This window comes from Protopterus annectens, chromosome 3.part1 (genome assembly GCF_019279795.1).
Source record: "Protopterus annectens isolate FY-2018-M chromosome 3.part1, PAN1.0, whole genome shotgun sequence".
In the NCBI taxonomy this organism is placed as follows: domain Eukaryota; kingdom Metazoa; phylum Chordata; order Ceratodontiformes; family Protopteridae; genus Protopterus; species Protopterus annectens.
The window spans coordinates 1,118,135,546-1,118,159,613 of record NC_056732.1 but is presented as its reverse complement, the minus strand read 5'-3'; the positions used below and the strand labels follow the sequence as shown (position 1 = coordinate 1,118,159,613).

Below are 24,068 nucleotides of genomic sequence, written 5' to 3'. Positions count from 1 at the left end.
ACATCCAAAGCCCATATTATTTCGGACAAGAAACATTTACAGGTTTCTGCTAGTCAGGCCCCTGATGTTTTTTCTGACGTCCCTAAAGAAAGTTTTTGTTTTGCTTTTCCTATTCCAAAAATATAATACAAGAAAACTGGAAGGTCATTTTGGGGCACATAGACTTGTACAAAGTCTTGGGTGACAAGCCCAGGTTCAAATTTAAGAAATCTGTTAATTTTAAATCTATGTTTGAACATAATCATTTTTGTCCTGATGTTGTACCTACAAGAAAGGTCACCTTTGGAACTTACAGTTGTGTTTTGTGTTAGTAATGTAGGTCTATTAACAATTCATAGGTTCAAAGGTTCATAGATTAGTACTAGGCTAATGCCCTTATGAACCATTTTAAGCCTAGCCAATTATCCCATGTGAGAATCAAACCTGCACCTTGGGTCTGTAAGGCAAACACCTTAACCATTATCCCAACTGCCCAACCCCCTTGCCAACTTACCACCCCCCTCAGTATTTTTTCAACAATGTAGTATTTTTTTCAAGACTGGGCAAAGGGAAGGTTCAGCTGCATTTCAAAAAATGTGGTTTATGCAGCTGTCTGTGGTTCTTGTAATGCATTTCACATTGGCATGACTGTCAGACATTTGAACAGACGGATTTATGAGTATGTTTTGGCTATTAGGAAAAATGACCATAAAAATGCACTAGCCAAACATGCTGCTTTTTGTACGGAATTTAAGAAGTTTTTCTTTTGCGCAATTGACTCAGTTAATGTTGACTGCTTTACTGGAGATTCAGGAGATAAGTTCAGTTAGAATGTAAGGAAAGCATCTGGCAGATTAGGCTTAGGGCAGACAGAGCCCCAGGTCTTAATGAAACAATCAACATTAAATGCTTTTTACAAGCCTTAAGGATTTAATGTTACTTGGAAGTTAACTTTGTTTATATATGCTTTTAACAAATTGCAGTTGCTTTTTAGTCCTATCACTTTCAATTTTCAAGGGAACTTTCCATGTTTGTGACATCAATTTTATCTTTCATTGGCTGCTATGGATCACATGATTTATGTGCAGTCTAAATTCTTGTGGTGGATCTACATTTTACATTTTCTGATGATGAAAGGCTTAAGGCTTGTAAAAAGCATTTAATGTTGATTGTTTCATTAAGACCTGGGACTCTGTCTGCCCTAAGCCTAATAATGGCTTCAGAAAATGTTGAAAAAATACTGAGGGGGGTGGTAAGTTGGCAAGGGGGTTGGGCAGTTGAGATAATGGTTAAGGTGTTTTCTGATTAAAAATAATGGGCGATTTCAACTACCCCACCATTAACTGGGAAAACTACTCATGTACCAACTCTTTTGCTCAACGTTTTCTAGAATTCATAAATTCCAACGCCTTGGATCAACTTATTCACACCCCCACCAGGGGCAGCAATATCCTAGACCTGGTCATCACCAACATGGGAAACCGGTGTTCCACACCAGAGGTCAATTCCTTGTTGGTCAGATCCGACCACAAGCTAATCAGCCTAGACAGCCACATCCCACTCCCAGCCCCAATTAGGGAAACCATCGTAAAAAACTTCTCAAAAGCCAACTTCACACTTCTTAAGACAGAAGTGGCAAACTTCATGACACCCATGCAGACGGACAATAGAGGTATGACTGCTGAATCCTACACAAATGCACTTTATAAGCACTTACACGAGTGCATGGATCATGCTATCCCTAACAGAACCAAGATGTTATCCTCCAAAAAAAAGAAGCCAATCTGGTGGTCCTCTGCCATAAACAAACTCTACAACAGAAGAAAGAAACTGTTGCAAAAAAGAGTAAAATCCCATGACTGGAGGAACTCCCTGGTCAACCTTAGTAAGAAGTTGAGATCCCTCATAAAATCCTCCAAAGCTAGTTACGATAAAAAATTGCCACTGACTCTAAAGACAACCACAAAGCATTCTATAGCTATGTCAAGAATCTAAATGGGAACACTCAGATCTGCTCTGAGTTACAGCATAATGGCACTAAATATACAGAACCAACTGATATTGCCAACATCCTAGCATATAGGTTCAGTGCTAACTTTACCCCCCTCTCACCCCCTAGAGGGCCCATCTCTATACCGGAAGAATGCAAAGTTCCTATAATCACGGCTGCACAGGTAAAAAACACACTCTCCAAAGCCAAGAACACAGCATCCATGGGACCTGACAATATCCCAGGCTGCGTTCTACACAAACTACAGAATGAACTGGCACCCTACCTAAGTACCATGTTCAATCATAGCCTCACCTCAGGCTTTGTACCCACTGAATGGTGCACCGCGACAGTTATCCCACTCCACAAAGGGGGAGCCACGACGGACCCCGGGAACTACCGCCCCATTAGCCTGACGAGCCTGGTCTGCAAGGCCATGGAATGTATCATCATGGAACTCATAAACAAAGACATTGGTAATCTCCAAACTCTGGACCCTACTCAGTTTGGATTTGTAAAAGGCAGATCATGTTTCCTAAACCTGACTGACTTCTTTGAAACAGTCACCAAAGCCATAGATGATGGTAAAATGGTTCACACAGCTTATCTAGATCTCGCCAAGGCTTTCGACACCACCCCCCACTCTGGAATTATAGATAAGCTCAATAAACTAGGTATAAATCCCTATGTTATAAGATGGGTTGCCAACTGGCTCATGGACAGAACCCACACTGTGAAAGTAGCGGATTCCAAAACCGACATCAGACCAGTGACAAGTGGAGTACCACAGGGTTCAGTCCTGGGTCCGCTCCTGTTTAGTATCTACTTCTCTGAAGTGCAGGCCAACACAGAAGGTCTTTGGCTAACAAAGTTTGCAGATGACTGCAAACTAGGAGCCATAATCGAAACTCCTAACGATGTGGACAATCTACAAAAGGGCCTCACTGAGACAGATTCCTGGTGTCAACACCATGGCCTGAAGCTCAATGCCAAAAAGTGTATTGTCATCCCCTTTGGTAAAAACTCTGTACCCATGAACTACCACATAGCTGGTAGTCTACTTAATGCCGAAAATGTGGTAAGAGACCTTGGGACACAGGTGGACAGTAGTCTCTCCTTTGATAATCACCTTGCCACAGTGGTCAGGAAATCCTTCTACGTGGCTCATCTCATCACAAAAGGATTCTCATCCAGAAAAAAAGAGGTCATTGTTCCCCTCTACACATCACTCATTAGACCCATTATAGAGTACAACGCCCCTTTTGGTATGTACCTCACAAGACATCTACAACAACTGAAAAGACCACAGAAATACCTCACAAAGAGGATCACTGGCCTCAAACAGATGCCCTATGCAGACCGTCTCAAAAAACTACAGCTTTACTCCATCGCATATCGCCTACTCAGGGGCGATCTCTGCCTAACATACAAAGCTATGTCAAACCCAGAGCTGTTGGACATACTCCACTTAAAGAAATCCCAAATCCCAATCCCTCCGAGCTACACGCTCTAGGGACCTTAACCTTGTCACCACAATAAACAGAACATGCTGGAGGGATAGATTCCTGTCCCAGAGACTTCCCATACTCTGGAACAGACTACCTATCTATGTCAAACAGAGCTCCTCATTAGCACTCTTCAAGAAAAATCTTGATGATTGGATGGGAAATGGGAAATTCACCCCGGGGATCACTTCTGTGGCTCTGCTCAACAGGGGCATAGGAAAATAATTTTCTTGGGTGGCGAACGCCAGGGTACATTTTTTGGCTAGGCTTGTATGGACCCTAGGGCCGATAGCCTAGTACCTACCTATGAACCTATGAACCTATGTTCTGTTCTGATTAAAGTAGAATGAAAGCGCTAAATGTTGTGTCAGTAGCCTTGCCATGACATTGCTTTGCTTTTTTATGTTGCTATCCTGTGATCTGTATTGCTTTGTTGCCTTCTTCTGTTTTGTACATTGTGGTGTATTTTCATTACATTGTGTTTTAATTGTGTTCTGCTTTCAACTGCATTTTCAAACTAGGAAAGGGACCAGAGCTGTCTTCCTAGTGAGTCCTACAAAAATTACTTTTTTTGTTTACCCTCACACCCAGTTGCTGTTGTATTTTAACACTCAACTGTCTCTCTAGCTGCCTGCCCCTTATTTTAATTTGACCACCTATTTCCATCCTTCTCCTCTTTCACTGGCTGTTGGCAGTAAGCACAAAATTATCATGTTGTGAAGTCACTCTTCCTCAGCTATTTAAATGTATTGGCCATCCCACTGTATTCCATAGAGCCAGAATACTAAACTGCCCACCACCATCCAATCTAGTTTGCTCTTTTAAAATTAGTGCCTCTCCCTTTAGATTAGTAAAGCTTGAGTTACTCCCCCTTTCATAGCTAACTGCTTAGTGCACACAGCAAAAGTTAGGATATTAACCTATTTGTTCCATCTTACCTTTAAAATCTGCAACATCTGGTTCAAGACCACAGATTATTGGAGAGCCCACATTCTGCCTCTCAGTAGTCATCTTAGGATTTAAGCTTCTGTTTTGCTCCTGGTGAGAGAAGGAGCATATGAACATTATTTCTTTGAGACTGATGATCACCAGAAAAGCCTGATAACTGCTTCATAGGTGCCAGCTTCGAGTTTGTGCTTATATTTTACACCTGGTGAGAGAAGGAGCAGACGGCATTGGTTCTGGATGGTCTATAATAGGGCACTGAGTGTTAGTGTGGGATCTTCCTGATTGGTCTGGTTGTTATTCAAGGCATTTTCCAGGAAAAGGCAAGAACAAGCCTATAGAACCCTGAATCATCTGGGAAAGACTGTTGATCACCAAAGAGCCCTTGGCCTGCTTCTCATCTTGAGATAGGTACTACTGCTGCTTCTGGTGAGAGAAGAAGCAAAGGGGCACTGTATCCCAGCAGTATGAAGCTGTGGTGAGACCAGCACTTGAAGCCAATTAAGTGAATCCCCACTTTTCATCACTCTTGACAAAGTTAATTCTTTACATTTAGTAAGCACTGCTTAATTGGCTACTGTCTAACCTAATTTTACAATATCTCCTTAAATACTTCATTCATAAATTATACGGGTCAACTTCAGCAATTTCACCTCAAGTGTTTGGCAGTGTCTCGTACAAACACAGGCATCTCAAGTTGATATTTTTCCTGTAGAAGCACCCTTGAAATTTCACCAATACCTAGTTTCACACATGGAGACTAGTTTACAGTGACAAGCACTGCCTCCCACGATGCAAACCAGATACTTCTGATATTACTTTATATTCTCACTACAACTATTTAATCAATAAAAAAGGGCCTGTTGCCATGGGTATGAACTTTCCCACTATCTCTGTTACCAGCCTAGTGGATATGGGCATCCTGAGTCAATGTTAACATTGCCTAATGTTTACTGCCACCAGAAAACTCTCAAACCGATAAGGTATGTGCATGATGTATATACACAATGTGACTGCAGGCACAGCTCTCACATAAAAGCACTCCCAATGTCAATCAAGTTGTCAGTAGTACACACGCTGCACCCATCACACACAGTAAAAAGCAGACACATAGTCCCATATATGCTGAGGTACTTAAATGTAATCTTCCTAAACCCCAAAGACCTCCTATATGAAATACACATAACAAGTACCCTCATCAGCCCCGAATGCACTCTTTCAAAACATCCATATCAACACATACAGCCATATCTCATGAAACCACCACTTCAAATGCCCACAAGGCAAGCCATCACACAATCCAACAATCCAACATTTTGGTCACCAGAGACCCCATTATCAGACACACTGATGTCCCTCTCAACAGGCTGAGTAAGAAGAAAGTAACAGTCAGTTGCTTTTCAGGGGCCAAGTACCGCCACATTATGCACTTACTTAGGTCACTGGACCACAAAATACCAGTATGACTCAGTCATAGTTCATGTGGGTAAATGATCTGAGCTGTACCTCCTTAGACTATATGAAAACGGGTATCATGAAGCTCCCATAATATGTGTCCCAGGCTGGTATGAGTCTAGCATTGAGCAGCATTTTACCTTCTCCAAGGATGATGCCACAATATGAACAGAAGATGACTGACTTTAATAATTGGTTTAGTTTCTGGTGTCATTCTAATGGGGTGCAGTATTTGTCAGTATGGAAGGAGATGGTCAACACACCATGCTGCTTTGCCAGGGATGGTCTGCACTTCTCCCCTCTAGGTTTTGATTATTAGCAAAAACATTCTCCTCCCCCATAGTGTCTTTTTTAGGTAATGCCAAACTGAAAGTACTTCCAACATAACAAATCAAAATCAAGAAAATCTAAGAGTTACTGCTCATTTCTAGGAGTCTAAACAAAAAAACTCCACTCCCTAGAAGCTCTCTTCACCCTAGAGAATGCTGACATCTGTGCAGTCACTGAGACATGGTTTAAAGCCATGGACAGCACACAGGCAGTGCAATGCTTTAATGCCTTTGACACATTTAGACCAGTTAGTACACAGATTGGAACTAAAGGTGGAGGTATCTCAGTTTACATCATAAAAAATATACCTCAAGGCTGGTCAAATAGGATGATGCACTTGACCATGGTTAAATTACCATAGGCAAAATCACATACCACTTCCTTGCAAGCTATAGGTCCCCCTCTATATCCCAGGAAACCCCTAACATGTATTTAAGCTTACTGGAAACACTCACCATCCAACCCAATGCCATATACATGGATGACTTTAATAACCCCACTTTTAAATGTTAATCATATACAACACCAAATGTGCAGACACAGAGATTCCTGGATTTTGTAAATACAAACTCCCTGGACCAGATTGTCAGTACAGCAACCAGAGCAGCAAACATACTGGATCTGGTCCTCACTAATATGGGAGAGAGCTGCACACCCACTAGCGTAATGTCCTCTCTGGTAAGGTCAGACCAAAAAGAAATGGTCTCCTTTAAAGTAAAAATAAAACACAGAAACCCAGCTAACCCTGGAATGTTGAGGAACTACTCTAACCTCTTACTATTATGGGATAACCTGGCAAAATTTTAAGTCCTCATAAACCCTGAGAACATGGCTGCCTGCTCAGAGAAACAGTATACGGGCATGTTAATAGCTGCATAGAGACAGCTGTTCTCACCAGGAATAAGTACAGAACTAACTAAAAAAAAAGTCACCCTGGTGGAATCAGAACATTTTTTATTTGTTTATTTGACATTTGTTAACCGGGTTACTCCAACTGACCCAAGGGCCCATTTTCAGTGGAGACTTGAGGAGAAAAGCTCCAAACAATTTACAGTCATACAAAAGATGAAAAGTATACATAGCATTCAAATGTACAAGCACATAACATAAATATATAAGATATAAATTCACAGCACAGCACTCTGTAATACAGTACAAATAATGTGACTGAAATATACATTCTATGAGAGGTACTCTCAGTATTAAAACATAGGAGACATAACATTAGAAAGACTATTGTACCATTGATACAAGAGGGAATAAGATGAGATTACATGACAAAGGTATAAAGAACAAAACCAGAGGTAGTATATCAAAAAAGAAAGAGAACAAACGAGAACATCAATCGGTTGTATAATAGAAGGAAGAAAATCATGGTAAAAATTAGGTGATGCAGCACCCAGCAGAATAAAAGCACTCTCATAAAACTAAACAAACAACTCAGAGGACAAATAAAGTCTATGAAAGCCAAATTTGAGGTTAATTTGGCCTCCCATGCCAAGGACAACCATATGGCATTCTTTAGCTATGTAACACACAATTATTTGCAGAGCTCTTTGCTGGTGGAACCATCCATACCGAGCCAGAAGATATAGCAGATCTACTGGCAGACAAATTCAGCTCTAACTTTACCCCTTCTCTCCCACTTAACTTCACTAGAAGAAATACCATCACATATAGCTCCCCCTACTGTCACTGGAGAATAGGTCCTCAATATGATCTCTCTAAGGCCAAGAACATTGCATTGATGGGCTCAAACAATATCCCAGGATGCTTTCTATATAGTATCAAGCATGTCCTATCAGGTCCTCTGGAATCACTATTTAACAGTATCCTCCAAACTGACTTTGTGCCTCACAAATGGAGAGCAGAAACAGTCATCCCTAGACCAAAGAATCTACAGATACATATAAGTCACAGCAGTTTCCTATACCAAGTCACGAAAAGAATTATAACAGAAATGATCAATAATGACATAGAAAACCTTCAGAAACTGGACTGAACCCACTTTGGTTTTGTCAAGGGCAGGCAATGCCTACTCAATCTAAAGGACTTCTTTGAAAAGGTCACTAAAGCAATGGATGAGAGCAAAATGCTTCACACAGCCAACCTTGATCTAAACAAGGACACTGGCAACCTCCAAATGCTTCACCCCACACAGTTTGGTTTTGTCAAAAGGAGATCACGCCTGATAAACTCAGTCGACTTCTTCAAAACAGTCACCAAAGCCATGGACGAGGGGAAGACGGTGCACATTGCCTACCTTGACCTAGTCAAAGCCTTCAACATTATTCCTCACTCCGGCATAATAAATAAACTCTCCCAGCTAAGCATCAACCCGTATGTTGCCAGATGGGTAGCTAAATGGCTCAAAGACAGAACCCACTCAGTCAAAATAGGGGAAGTCACCTCTAGTAGTAGACCTGTAACTAGCTGTGTACCCCAAGGATCAGTCTTGGGACCTCTGTTGTTTGGGGTTTACTTTTCTGAGGTGCAAGCCAAAACCAGTGGTCTGTGGCTAACCAAGTTTGCAGATGACTGCAAGCTGACCACTGTCTTAAATTCCCCTAGTGACATGAACATCCTCCAAGAGGGTCTTACCCAAACTAATGACTGGTGCCAGAAGTAAGGCCTCAAGCTGAATGCCAAGAAATGCATCATTATCCCGTTTGGGGAAAATGGTATCCCCACTAATTATCACATTAATAACAATGCACTAAGCATGCAATCGGTAATAAGGGACTTGGGCACCCAGGTTGATGGCAACCTGACTTTTGACCACCACATGGCTCCATTGTATGGAAAACTTTCTACATGGCCCACCTCATAAGTAAGGGTATTTCATCCAGGAATAAGGAGCTTATAACATCCCTATACTCCTCCCTTATCAAACCCATTATTGAGTACAATGCCCTCTTTGGCATGTACCTTGCCAACCATATGCACCAGCTGGAGAGACCACAGAGGTTCCTGACCAGGAAAATCCAGGGTCTCAAACACCTATCCTATACAGATAGGCTAAAAGACCAGTCCCTCTACTCAGTCTTGTACAGACTGTTCAGAGGTGACCTGTGTTTGGCATACAAGGCCATCTCAGACTCAGTCTTGATGGAGTTGATGAATATTCCTAAGTCAAACTCCACTCAAGCAACCAGCACGCAAGGCCTCAACCTAGTTTGTAACATTAACAGAACTTGGTGGAATATATCTGTGTCCCAAAGACTCCCCCATCTGTGGAATAGACTCCCTCTCCATGTCAAGCAGAGTACCTTTCTAGCCCTCTATAAGAGGAACCTGGATGACTGGATGGGAAACAGAAAATACAACCCTGGGATCCCACCTATGTCTCTGCTTGACAACGGAAACAGGTGATGACTTTGTGGGAACATGGGCAAAATTCTTGGCTAGGCTTATAAGGGCCTCTGGGCCAATAACCTAGTATCATCCTATGAACCTATGAGTCAAGGCCAATGTTAAGGGCCTCTGGCTGGCCAAATTTGTAGATAATTCCAAATCAGGAGCACTCATAGAATCCCCCACTGACACTAATGTTTTCCAGGAAAGGTTGGCACAGGCAAAAATAACTTATGTCAGAACCATGGACTAAAACAAAATGCCAGGAAATGCATAATAGTATCCTTCGGGATGTTATTCACTCCAGGTAACTATCATATTGACAACAAACACCTATGAGTCGATCCAACAGTCAGGGAGTGGGGACACACTTAGTAATATATCCTTTGACCATCAAGTGTCTAAAGTAGTGAGGAAGTCATTCTATGTTGTGCAACAAAGAAAAAGCTGAATGGAGTAAATAACCAAGAGCACTGCACCAAAAATAAAGATCCAACAGTTTTATTCCACCACGATAAGAGTTTAGTGCTTTAGTCAAAAGTACATAAAATTGACTTCTTCAGAGCTACATGACACACATAATGCTGATTTAAATAGCCTGCCTTACTCAACAACTAGTCAAACAAGAAAGATGTCATTTCCTGCTAAAAAAATGTCATTTCCTGCTAAAAAAGTATGTCATTTCCTGTTAGAAAAAGATATCATTCCATGCTAAAAAAGTAACACCCCACTAAAATAATACAACTGAATTATTGATCCACTGATCTCCCAAAATAGAGCATATGTTAAAAGCATTACATAAAAAACAGCTTTTAGTTTTAACATAGAACTAATAGAAATTTTATCATTGAGCCCAGGTGGCACACATGCATTTAACCTTATTTGCCACTTGAGCTCTAAAAATTCAAGAAAATCATCGACAGGTCCACCCCTTGCACCCAAATCGATCTGCTCTAATACAAAAAACTTGAAACAGTGTGTGGGATATAATTTAATATGCTTAAATAAGGCATTGGTCTCCCTATGTTTGTTAATATCATAACTGTGTTGATAGATCCATTGTCTTAAACCTCGGACAGTCTTACCCACATAGTAACAGTCACAACCTGTACAGGATGCAACATATACAACACCCTTGGTGTAACAATAGTACTTTTTATGTGTAGTGATTTTACCAAAATTCCTAAGTTTAATAAATTTGGCATCAATCACAAAAGAACATTGGGTGCATCTTCCACATTTGAAAGTACCACCTGGTCCAGATGCCACCTTTTTTCTTTCAACTAAACCTTTGAAAGATGTACACTTTTTGTACACCTTTTGTGCAACAAAGGTATGGTATCTAGGACCACGGTCATTGTTCCACTATATTCAGCATTCATCAGACTTACCACAAAATACAATGCCTCCTTTTGGTATGTACCTAACCAAGTACATCCAACAGTTGGAATGTCCACAGAGGTTTGTCACTAAAAGAATACAGGGCATAAATAACATGTCCTCTCCAGGCCGCCATAAAGCCCTATCCCTGTATTCTGGCTCCTACAAGCTTTTGAGGGGAGATCAATGTCTGACGTACAAGGCATTGTCAGACCCCACCTGGATGGACATCCTGCATATCCACAAAACAAACAGCACCAGATTTACCCATTTTAAAGACTTATACATTGCCTGTAATATAAACATGGAGAGACAGTATGTATCTCAAAGACTACCCCATCTATGGAACAGGCTAACCACCTATGTGAAGACAAAGAAGAGTTTCTCCCTAACTCAATTGAAATGTAACTTTGACAACTGTATTGGGAACAGGAAATGTATCCCTAGTTTGGCACCAGTGTTTCTAATGGACAAGCGGTCTATAAACATTTCATCTTCCAGGCCCCTGATTGTAAGTGTTATAACTCTCAAGCCCCTGTTTACACTTGTCATTGGTACTAGAACTTGTTAGAGATTTGGGATGCACTGCTAGGCTTAAAAAGACCCTAGTGGTCATTAGCCTAGTACACACTTATGAACCTATGAATACAACACACCAACCGAGGGCCAGACCTGTGTTCAAACTGGAGGAAAGATAGTCTGGAGATTTATGCTCATATGTCCGCATATGTACCCTTATGCCTACAGGTTTAGGTCATACATCACACATATGGCTCTGTGGAAGGTTTTGGCTTTGGTACCCTGGTCGGAAGTCCAGGTTATTTGATGAGATAATCCAACAGTTTATAATACTGCACAGTAATAATACATAATAATACAGTAATCTAAGGAAGGACATCAAGCAAAATTTTTGAAGGAGAGCCATGCAAGATGATAATCTAGGGGAATATACTCAATACACAACAATGCAGCGGTGACAGTTACACACCCAGTACAAGATACAGGATCATTGAACCACAGGATCTTAAGATTGTTGGATATACAAGGCAAATTTGACCAGAAACCATGATCACCTTGTCAACATCCATCCTCAGTCCCTACCTCCTCTTACAAGGCAGGGAAGCACCTGTAAGTCTGGGGACAAATTTAAGGGCACCCATCTACCTTCCAAGTCACTTCTGAAAGTTGACAGGGAATCACACTGCTTACTTTATAGGGGAGACTCCAAAAGAGCAAGGGGAGGTTTTGGATGATAAACATATCTCTCTACCTAATTTTATTTATTCCTTGGTATAGGTTGAGATCTCGAGTTTTGGTACCATATACATTTGGAACACTTTACAGAATCCTCACAGCCTAAGGTGGAATTATTTGAGGGAGGATTTGGTATTTTCTTGCTTTTTCCACACCTTTCTCAAGTGTATACATGTGTTCTACAAGAACATCCAATCCCACATACAGGTTAACAATAATCAGACATACTCTAAGCAGTTCACAGAGGTACAAGACAAGGATGTCATCACTATCTCCTCCTCTTTGTGGTAACAACCCTTTAAGTAGATCCTTTGTATTGTGATAGGAACTGAAGACACAGATGATTTAGCTTATCACTTAAAATTTGACTTTATATATATAAGATGCTAGGCTAATCTGTAAAACACTGCTACGTAACTGATGCTTCTTTTGAAGAGGTTGAAGGATTGTGTAAGGTTTCTCAGGTTTATCCATACACCCTAAGATATACCACCTGTTCCCCTTGAATCCCCATGCATGATGAGTCATCAGTGATGAGGTATGATATTTGCACTGGTGCCTCTGTGGAACTAAGTAGGGGGGGGTCAGAGTTTAATTTATGCTGCTTCTGGAAAAAGATAAATTTCACAACCTTGATGAAGGAGTCAGAAAAGATGTTACAGGATTCAATCTTAGGCTAAACTGTCAGCTTAAAAAAAAACTCAGTGACTAAAATTCTAATTCTTCCTAGGGCATTGTATTGGTTTAACACCTTCCAAATGTAGCCTGTCAAAATGGACTAAAACATGTGTTTCCTCAGATGATAAATTTGTTTGGGAAGAGCAATGCTCACAGACCCACAGAAATGTTCTTAGATCTCCATCCCATTTGCTGGAGTTTGGCCTGCTACATACTTCCAGTTTTGTACTGCTAAGTACCATTCATTGCCTGAAAAGAATATGTTGAGATCTGAAACCTAAACTGTGGCTCCTTGACAGGCTCTTTCATTACCTAGCACAGATAAAAGACAGCTTATAGCTAGCAAAGGAGAGATACAGCATCCTAGACACCATACCTCTCTGTTTTGGGAAGCTTTTAAGAAAATAATGAGTCACTTGTACATATTTAACTGAGTGGAACTGACATGAGAAAGCAAAAAGAAATTACTTGAGGAGCAACTATTTTTATGGAAGACAATGAAGTGAAGCAATACGAAATTAGCTACTCAGATTATATATTGCAGAGAGGAGAGGTAAACAGATGAAGATTCAGTAAACATTCTAAAGCCTTCACGTATATGTATATGTGTGTGTGTGTGTGTGTGTGTGTGTGTGTGTGTGTGTGTGTGTGTGTGTGTGTGTGTGTGTGCACACGTGTGTAAATATATATATATATATATATATATATATATATATATATATATATATATATAATATTTTTTTACAAATTCTACAATGTGAGTGATCACATAGGTGAGGTATCAATCATCCCAAATGCACCTACATCATACAGGAATCAAAGTTTAATGGAATGTGGTGAGCAGCAGTAATAATATAACTGAGACTGAGAATGGAGAATAAGAATATAGACAAAAAAATGACTGAAAATGTTTGGATTCTGAGACTGAAAATGTTTAACTGCATCAAGTTGCTATTGCTAGACCAAGCATATCAGGAGTCATGTTTATTTCCTGGGTAGAGAATATCACTAATTAGCAGTAGACACCCCCTGAGACTGCTGCACTAGCATGCAGCTTTACCCACAAGACTTTTTTCTGTGCTGTGCTGTGGCCCTCAGGATAGGAAACCTCAATGGTAGAGCAGTCTGTGAATTGAAAAAGCTTAGTATGATGACGAAACCTTTTGAGATAAGGATTCCACATCACACTAAGCCTTTCTGAATCCTGAGGAGTCTGTTTCTCATTGAAAAGGATTACTTTAATGCAGGTGAAAATCACTGACTGAAGATTGCTTCTGGCAATGAAAAATATCTTTCTCGTTTAAAACGATCGAACAATTGTAATCTTGCAGTACCTGACTTTTCACTTTGATCATGCAGTGGATCCCATGACAGTCTTGAAGTGACAGCTTCTGAGGTGGTAGGGTATGACTTTTGAGGTTCCAGATGTAGAGCTCTGCCTTGTCTGCACTTGCAACCCAGAGCTGATCCTTCTATTTAAAACAAAATGTTTTATTCTGGATGTAGCTATAATCTGAATGAACTTAAATCTCTTAATAATAAAGTTTCTACAATTTACCCAGCTTATAGCTGCAACAAATACATAAATAATGAATCATTAAAGCAGAATTTCCATGATGATATACGTCATGAGGTAGCAGCAGCTTTCAGTATAGAAACAACAATTAACATTAGAAAGTAGTAGTAGCAGGCAAAAAGCATTCAAAAGGCAAGTACTTATTCATGCAATAAATGTACGCAATGTAAATTCAATGTCAACTCCCATTCCTGTGAAAATACATGCCTTATCTGTAAGGCTCTAGGTCAGTGCAACTGTAGATCGTATCTGCTAACTACGTGGCCAATTGAAACCTGCGCAAAGAATTTTATGTGGGTAGGATCAAAAGTAAATTAAACAAGAGAATTTATGTGTGTAACTATGTTATTAACATAACAAATAATACCTTATTTTAACTTTCAAATGCATGTAACAAAAGTAAAAGATTTTATTGCATGTATGGAGTCACTCGCCATACAGCCCAACACTTTAATCGTGGGTGAATTCTGTCATCCCTCCCTCGACTGGGTAACATACACAAGCTCAAACATAATTGCCCAAAGGTTCCTGAACTTTGTCAATGCAAATGCTCTGGAACAGATAGTCTGCACCTCCACAAGGAACTCTAATGTCTTTGACATAGTACTTATACCAACTTGGATGGTCACTGCACTGCCCGCTGTGTGATGCCCTTTCTGGTAAGGTCAGACCATAAATCAGTCTCATTCCAAATAACTATTAGACCCCCTCACCCCCAAAGGAGCAAAAAAACTAAGGAACTTCTCCAAAGTAAACTACAGTCTACTAAGTGATGGTATACCATCTCTCAAGTCTTATACCCCCCTGCAATCACAGGCAATAATGACTCCTATGCACAGATATACACGTATGTCCTGGATAATCATCTTAGCAAATGTATAGACTCGGCTGTACCTGAGCAGATTAAAACCAGGTCCTCCTGAAAAAACAAGACACCTTGGTGGACAACTAGTACAAACAGATTGTATAACAAAAGGAAGAAACTGATGTCCAAGAACAACAGGCAACTACTTCTGCAGAAGAAGAATTCCCTCCACAGATTCAACAAGCAAATCAGAAGTCTTGTAAGTCCTCTAAAGCTAATCGTGAAGCTAAAATAGCATCCCTAGCCAAGGACAATCATAAAGCATTCTTTAACTACATCTGAAATCTAAAAGGGAATGTCCAGCTATGTGCCGAATTGGTAGTACATGGCACCACTCACAATATACCAGAGGAGATTGTCAACCTGCTTGCTAACAGATTTGGCACAAACTTCACCCCCCATCCCCACCAGCCATACCCCAAAGCATACCTGACACCAGTTCTCTACTTAGTATCTCTAGAGATCAAGTCATACCTCTGCTCTCCAAGGTCAAAGCCTCAATGGGACCAGATAATATCCCAGGTTGCTTACTAAGCAATTCCGGCCTAATGGGACCAGATAACATCCCTGGTTGCTTACAAAGCAATCTAAAATATGACATAGCTGACCCACTTGCCTTTCTCTTTAACTATAGCCTGAGAACTGGCTTTGGACCAGCAGAATGGAGAACAGCAACAGTAATCCCCTTGCATAAAGGGGGGCATCAATTGACCTTGGGAACTATAGATCCATAAGTCTGACCAGTCTCATCTGCAAGGCCATGGAAAGGAACATCATGGACCTTCTGGATGACATCAAAGAGTGAAACAATACTAATTTCATGAACTTTAATTGTACTTTGACTTAGGAATGGGGTCCATTCCCATCATGGTATTAGAAACCCAAAAGATATGGAGAAATTAAAAAAGGGAGAGACCTTATCAACAAGGACGTAGTCGAACTTCAAACTCTACACCCATTTGGGTATCACTGAAAAACTCTCCCAGCTAGGTGTTAACCCTTACATCACTAGATGGGTGGCTAATCGGTTCACCAACAGAACCCATACTGTCAAAGTTGGCGACTCCACCTCTACCAGTAGACCTGTCACCAGTGGTGTACTGTAAGGATCTGTATTGGGCACTTTACTGTTTGGAATCTATTTCTCAAGAAGTCCAGGCTAAAGTAGATTGCTTTGGCTTACTAAGTTCATTGATGATTTTAAACTAGGCACAATCATCGAGTCTAGCAATGATGTTAACATATTACAGGAGGGGCTAACACAAACAAATAACTGGTGCCAAAGTCACAGTTTAAAACTAAATGTAAAATAGTGCACAATTACCCCATTTGGCAAAGCAGAATTCCCCACTAATTACAATACTGATAGCACCCCTCTAAGTTCAAACCCAGTGGTGCGAGTTCTGGGAACACAGGTCAACATCAATCTGAACTTTGACCACCAGGTTTCCACGGTGGTAAGGAAAGCCTTCTACATTGCAGCACATCTCATAAGTAAAGGCATCGCGTCCAGATCTAAGGATGTTATATCCCCACTTTACTCAACTCTAATCAGACCATTAATAGAGTAGAATGCTCTCTTCTGCATGTATCTCACCATACACCTGCAGCAACTGGAGAGACCACAGAGGTTTCTCACTAAGATGATACAAGGCCTCGAAACCATGACCTATGTGGATAGACAGAAAGCCCTGTTACTGTACTCTGTATCATACAGGCTACTGAGAGGCGACTTGTGCCTGACCTACAGGGCAGGCTCTGACCCCGACCTGATGGAAATGCTGCACATCCATTAATAAAATGGCAATAGAGCCACTCGCACTAGGGATCTCAACCTTGCTAGTGACATTAACAGAACATGCTGGACAGACAGCAATGTCTCCCAGAGATTGCTGCTGCTCTGAAATAAACTTCCAATTCACGTGAAGCAGAGCTCCTCAATGACCCTATTCAAGTACAACCAGGACAAATAGGTGACCGCAAATTGACCCTGGGGGTGACATCCATGTCCCTCATGGACAAGAGAAATTGGTGCTGATCTGTAAAGTACATCCATCTAAACAAGGACAATTGTGGCAACCCCAAGATTAACATGGTTAGGCTTATAAAGGCACTATGGCAGCTAGTCTGGCAACCTCCTATGAACCTATAAGACTGGTGTATTTTAGGTTCTCTTGTGGCGATCTAACTAATCTGTCTGTGGCATGTTATATCAATGCTAGTGTTTCATTTGGGCTGAAAAAACACCTTAATTTTATGGCAGTCCTTCTGTTTTACATTGTTAATAATTAAAAAAAAAAAAACAATGAATTAGACTAGAACATTTTTAAATTAAAGCGAACACTGAATTTGAGTGGAGAAATTTTTAATCGGGGCATGCATTTTTGTCTTAATCATTTTTTTCCATTATTTCTATTGTCAGAAGAATTCTCTTAAACATTACAGAAATGAAATGAAAATGTTTACAAGTTTTACATTAAAATAGTTTCCAATCTAATTTCCAGATGAGGTGCATTTTTCTTTTAATTTGACTGCTTTGTTCCTACACAAAGATTGACAAATTTTCAAATTTTAATCTTAAGGCAGCTCTAAAAAAGTGTTGCTGGACACACACACACACACAATTTGATTGGAGAAAATGTAAATGGGGCATGCTTTTTTGTATTTAATATTGATTTTCTATAGGTTTTAATTGTCTGCAGAAGTTGCTTGAATGTAACAGAGAGACAGAGAGACGTGCTTACCTTTTTCTACATTAAAACAGCTTTATAATCTCATTTCTAGTTAAGATGCATTTTTTCTCATAATACCCAAGTTGGCTGAGTACTTTCAAAAAGTAAAGACAATACTTTTTATCATTTTAGTTGTTGGTAAAGGAGTGGCAGCTGAATGTTCTGATTAGATGCTATTGCCGATACAAGTTTAACATGAAAGACAGCATTATCGTCTAAGAAAACGTCATTGTAAAACACAAAACATGGTCACTGACATATGAATGAAATTTTGCAACTCTGAAATCCTTTTGTGACAAGGTAGGGGGATCAAAAAAAGTGTTTACAGTGATTAGTATTTTAATTTTGCTGCAACTGACAGCTTAAATATGTAATTTTGGTGGTCTTAAGTGAAGAACGTCTTTTAGGAAGTTCTTAACAGAAAGCATTGCTAATATGAGACAGTTGGAACACAAGTAGAGCCTGCAGAGATATGAACTTTGATTAATGATTAATCTAAATTTGAATCAAGATGATCATTTAAATCATCAAAAACATGGTATTAGACTATGTAAATAATGTACATGTGATATAAAGTCAAAGAAACAAAAAAGTGATGGTTTAATAAAGATGTTTCCTGTTTTGAAAAAGGGCAGGAATTGGATAGTTTATGTAATGTTGCTTAGGTTATATGATATATAGGAATATATGTGAAGTATAATGTTTGTAAATGTGAATGTGTTAATACAGTTTGATTACTTTTATATAAATGTAAATTTGTCTGTTACAAGTGATAATTCAATAAAGGTGTTTAAAAAAGTCAAAGAAACAAATGTCTTCCACTTCTGTGTCTAACATTTTTTCATAATAGGTCATTCAGCTTCTTTTGAGATTTTTAAACTGTGTTAATTAAAGGAACGGCCACTAGAAGTCAAAACTCTATCCTCCACGTTGGTAGATTTAGTTTTGAGAATAGAATGCAATAACATACCGTGCTGTTGTATCACTTTGTACTTAGACATAGATCATGGTCACAAAGGGGAAAAAAAATCACCCAGTAGCAGGGAATCTCATGTTATTCTAGCCTAGTGGCAGCAATTGAAATCTGTTCTACTTGTCTTGTTACGCTTATAGTAGTACCCCTAGGTACTCTCTCTAATTATCGCTAGGAGGTAAACTGAATTAGAAGAAAGTGTAGGAAGGTATACATTAAGATCTGAGATCATGGAAAGGAAATGGTATCAATCTTACAAACTGTCTCATGAGGCACAAATGGACAGAAGATTTTGACTTTATTGTTGTACTGTGTAACATCTAATAAATGGATCCATACCTGGGAATCCCTGTGCGGAAATATCTCTGGACTGAAATTTCATTCATGAGCCAAGGTCACATTCATCTGCTAGCTGGATTAAAAAAAATGAAACACTAGACAGCAATACTTGAGAGTTGGATTTTAAGACCCACTCCTGAATCCAGAATACTTCTTTGTAAAGTTGGAAAGATTTTGTACTGCTTTGTTTGTTTATGTAACATTGTTTTAGAGTTGTCTGTGTTGCTTTGAAGGTGTTTTCACTGTACGTTGTCCTGAAAGGTTGCCAGGGCCATCTACAGTACTGGTTGCAGAAGTAGATTCCCCAAGAATAATCTAAAGAATATGTTGTAATTTTGATGTTGAAGGTTGAAGTAGAGAGATTCCTATGAATAAGACATTCACATCAGTCTACCATACAAATTACCTTCTTAGGAATTTGGGATGACAGATACCATCCTGAATGATTTTGTATTACAAACATGTTAATATCTGGAACATCTTGATATTTACTCTTGAGGTACTGTTCTTTTTTTAAACTATAAACAATGTAAAACAGAAGTCCTGACCTCTTTGATGAGAATGTGTTTTTGTAATATTTTACTTATTAACAATGAAACCACAAATTGCGCAGCTTGTAGTATTTAAAATGATGGTGACTGTGGAGCAACAGCTGACCTTGTGGCTTCTGAACTAATTCATTTATATGGAATGAATGTTCATACAGTACACTTGTCTGTGGTTATTTGTATTTATTTTTTCTGTGGTTATTTGTATTTATTTTTGTCATGCAGCAAGATAACTTAGAAACTTGCCTCCTAGGCAAAATTAGGGAAAAGAAGGGAAAAAGAGGGTAGAAACATTAGTGAGGTGCAAGAGTAAAGAAGGCAACCCCCATTTGAAGAACTGTGGCTGTATTGATCTTTTCCTGCTGAATCGGAGTTGTAGTTACCTTGCATATGTTGGCTGAACTGCTGAGAAGTATTTTTTTTCTTTAAGATGATTTCTTATTTGTACTGAAAATCCTTTTGGCATACACATTTCTATAAATGAAAATTCTGTTCTACTTTTGTTTTCTAAATTGACAATAATATAATCCGCTGATTGACCAAACAAGAATTTGTCCAACCTAGGAGCATTAGCATTGTATGAAAACTGTAAAACCATGTTAGTTTTCTTAAAAATACCCATAGCATGGCAGCTGTTGATGAATCACACAAATATGTAAGCAATAACCCATGTTTGGGTGTGGGTAATGCTGGATTTACCTACGGTTGGTGTGGTTTGGTCACAAGGACAAAGCCCAAGTGACCAAACAAAGCCAACCACAGGTAAATCCAGCACTGTCTACACCCAAACTTGGGTTATTGCTATTATACAATGACATTAATTAAGAAAAAAATACCTCCATGCTGCCCTTCCATGTTTTTAGATATTCTGGGGCTTTTTCTGATGTACTGCACATGCGTATGTGACTTGTGTTCAAATGCTAAGCTAGTGCATCAGTGCTTTGGAAAGGAAGCAGCAGAGAAAAGAAGGTCTCCGTTGCTCCTTTTTTCTTGTTTTTCTTTTTTTTTAATTAAAAAGGTTTCCAACAGTTTATAGGTAGGAGAGAGGCAGAATGGAGAAAATACAAAGAAAATCAGGTAAGTGTCTTCAGTTTTAAATAACATACCTGATTTCCGTAGTATTTCCTCCATCCTGTCTTTCTCTTATGTCCAGATTACAGATTTTTTATTTTTGTTTAAAAAAAAAAAAAAAAACATTCACAATATAACAATGGAAAAAAGTTCAGGTGACTGGACCTTTTTCCGTTGGTATATTCTCGGACTTACAATGGGCACGCTGGTTGGGCTGGCCAATCAGTGTGCTCGTTTTAGAATATTAATGGACAGTCATTGTCTAATAGAGAATAAACTCCTATTTTGTCAAGTCTAGCAACTACCTTGTCTACTGTGTTGGTAAGACTATTGCTAAAAATGGACTGCACATCTTCTTGAATCTCATCTAAAACTGAACTCCAGAAAGAAAACATGCACGCTGAATAGCTTTATATTCTAACTACTATGGTAGGAGTATTTTTACCTTTTACCATATTTAATTAGTAACCTACAATCTTTATCATAACAATAAAGATGCAAAAGAGACACCTTCCCCACTCTGGTTAAATGTCGCAGGATAGAAAGATACAGAATCTGTCTGGGGAAAATTCTATAAAATCTTGTGTAGCTAAAGGAGAAAAATACATTCTGTCATCCTTCTTGGACACCAGACATTTGTTTCTAAAACATCCATACAACTATAGTAAAGTTTTAGTACTGTGCTCTTTATAATACTGTATGTATATGCGTGTGTGTGTGTGTGTGTGTTTGTGTGTGTGTATATATATATATATATATATATATATATATATATATATATATATATATAAACACACACATATAAATTCAAATCAAAGAAAATCAATCCAGTCAGACGACAAGACCGAAATTGCACAAAACCTAACGTTTACTTTGCTGAAGTTAAAAATATCAAAACAGCAACTGCGTCAACACAAATACAGCTTCTGTTACATTTTTGCAGGGGTCAAGCCTACCTGTACCCCGCATACCCCCTGCAAATTATACATATCAATTCTGAGATCGCTCTACATTGAGGGGAAAAAGGTACATTTCACGATCCTCGCTGTACTGTGATCTCCATTCAGAAGCTCTGAGTGCTGTGAAAATGTGCAGCTACTGCTTTGGTATTTTAAACTTCATAAACATTTGGTTTTATGCAATTTTGTTGTTGTCAACTCATCTCATGATTGATTTTCACTGATTTGAACTTTCGGTAATGTAATACAGACCCATATCTATTATTATATATCTCCCTCTTACACAAACACACACACACACACACACACACACACACACACACACACACACACACACACAGAAGAGGAAACATCCATCTGTCAACATGTGAAAGAGCCGGTATAGCTAATCGAAATGCACCAGGTTTTTCACCATGAGACTGCAATACACTGGGGATTGGGGATTTTTGTTACTGTAGCTCGATCTTGGAGTTGGTACATATAATTATCCAGGGGTGGTGATGGGGGGGGGAGAGGCACAGGGACTTGCCCCCCCCCCCCCACCTGCAAAAAAATATGTTTTCTAAACACATTTTCGATGACTGCAGGTTCAACTACTTTTGTTCAATGATCATAGATTTACTGTTGTGGTACTGTGATGGAAGATTATGCATATATAGCTCTGATGAAGGTATGATAAAGGCAAAAGAACACACCTCTTGTTTTAACTAATTAAACTGTGGTTTAAAAAAGCAATATCAGCTTGAATCATATTTTCTTATTGTTAACAAGAATGCAAAGTGATCTCTGACATGGACCTTATGTAGGAAGTTTTTAAGAATGGTCTACTTTAACACCAAGAGTAACAAACAGTTTTCCCATTTTTTGTTTTTTATATATCATTTTTCAGGAAAAATTCCTGTTTATTTCTGAATGCTTAAAATGAATGATAGCATATATCTATGAGTATACGAACAGAAAATGTTGAAAAAAATTTAAATAAATAAAAAAATAATGCAATAATTTGATGTGCATGCTCTGAGAAATAACCTTGGAGCACACAAGTTTAAAACAAACACACACACACACACACACACACACACACACACAGACAGACAGACAGACAGATAGATAGATAGATAGATAGATATGTGTATATGTATGGGTTTCCTTCAGAATTTCGAATTCCCAAAACTTTGAATTTCACATGGTTGAGACTGGTTCCCTATTACATGAATGAATGCTTAAAATGTTGAGTATGGCATGCTCGATAGCTTTTAAGCGGACGTTCAATCTAAGTAAAACCACAGAATGTCGAAACAAGGAATTTCGAAATGTTATAGTTGTCCAGCTGTCAGGAAGCCAATGGCTGATGTCAGAATGTTCACCCTGTCTAGCCATTCTTACAGACTTCTACTGTGGTGCCGTCTCGTCGTTCACCCTGTGTAATGTTATGACAGTCCTCCACTGTGGTGTGATCTCGGAGTTGGTATATTTAAGTAGGGGGTGTGTGGGGGGCATTTTGTTTGTTGATTTGATTTTGCTTTTTTTTTGTTTTTTGGGGGGGGGGGGGGTTAATGGTGTATAGTACATTTTAGCCATCAGCCATTGGCTTCCTGACGGCTGGCCAACTATAACTTTTGAAAACTCCTTGTTTTGACATTCAGGGCTTTTGCTTAGATGAAAGTTCGCTTAAAAGCTGTTGAGCATGTCCTACTTGACATTTGAAGTGTTCATTCATCTAATATAGACCCGTTGAGACCATATGATCGAAGTTTTAGAACTCTGAGATTCTTAACGGAGATCAGCAAACAGCGCAGAACTGGAAATTCTCCCTTTTCCTTGCTGTAGTGCGATCTCGAAGTTGATATATTTAAAGAGCGGAGGGGTGGGTGTGCAGGGGGGGCTTTTTCTTGCTGTAGCACGATCTCAGATTTGGTATATTTAAATAGCGGAGGGGTGGAGGTGCAGGGGGGGGGCTACCCCCCCTGCAAAAACATTGAGGAACATGGTTTTGTGTTCCTTTTAGATTTATTTCAGAATTTGAAAGTTCTAAAACTTCAATCATATGGTCTCGACCATATGAAATTCAAAGTTTTGGGAATTCGAAATTCTGATGTGAATCCGTATGTATATATACATACACATGTACCTTG

The 24,068-nt window shown here is 39.3% G+C and overlaps 1 protein-coding gene across 1 annotated transcript in view; it reads right to left on the bottom strand.

Annotated features, from left to right (window-relative positions):
* Window positions 1-24,068, bottom strand: part of LOC122798379 (DENN domain-containing protein 3-like) — a 1,373,701-nt gene that overhangs the window by 49,159 nt on the left and 1,300,474 nt on the right. The window contains exon 24 of the mRNA XM_044067263.1: window positions 14,205-14,342. Coding sequence (XP_043923198.1) covers window positions 14,205-14,342 — 138 coding nt within the window. The remainder of the gene's footprint in view (window positions 1-14,204; window positions 14,343-24,068) is intronic.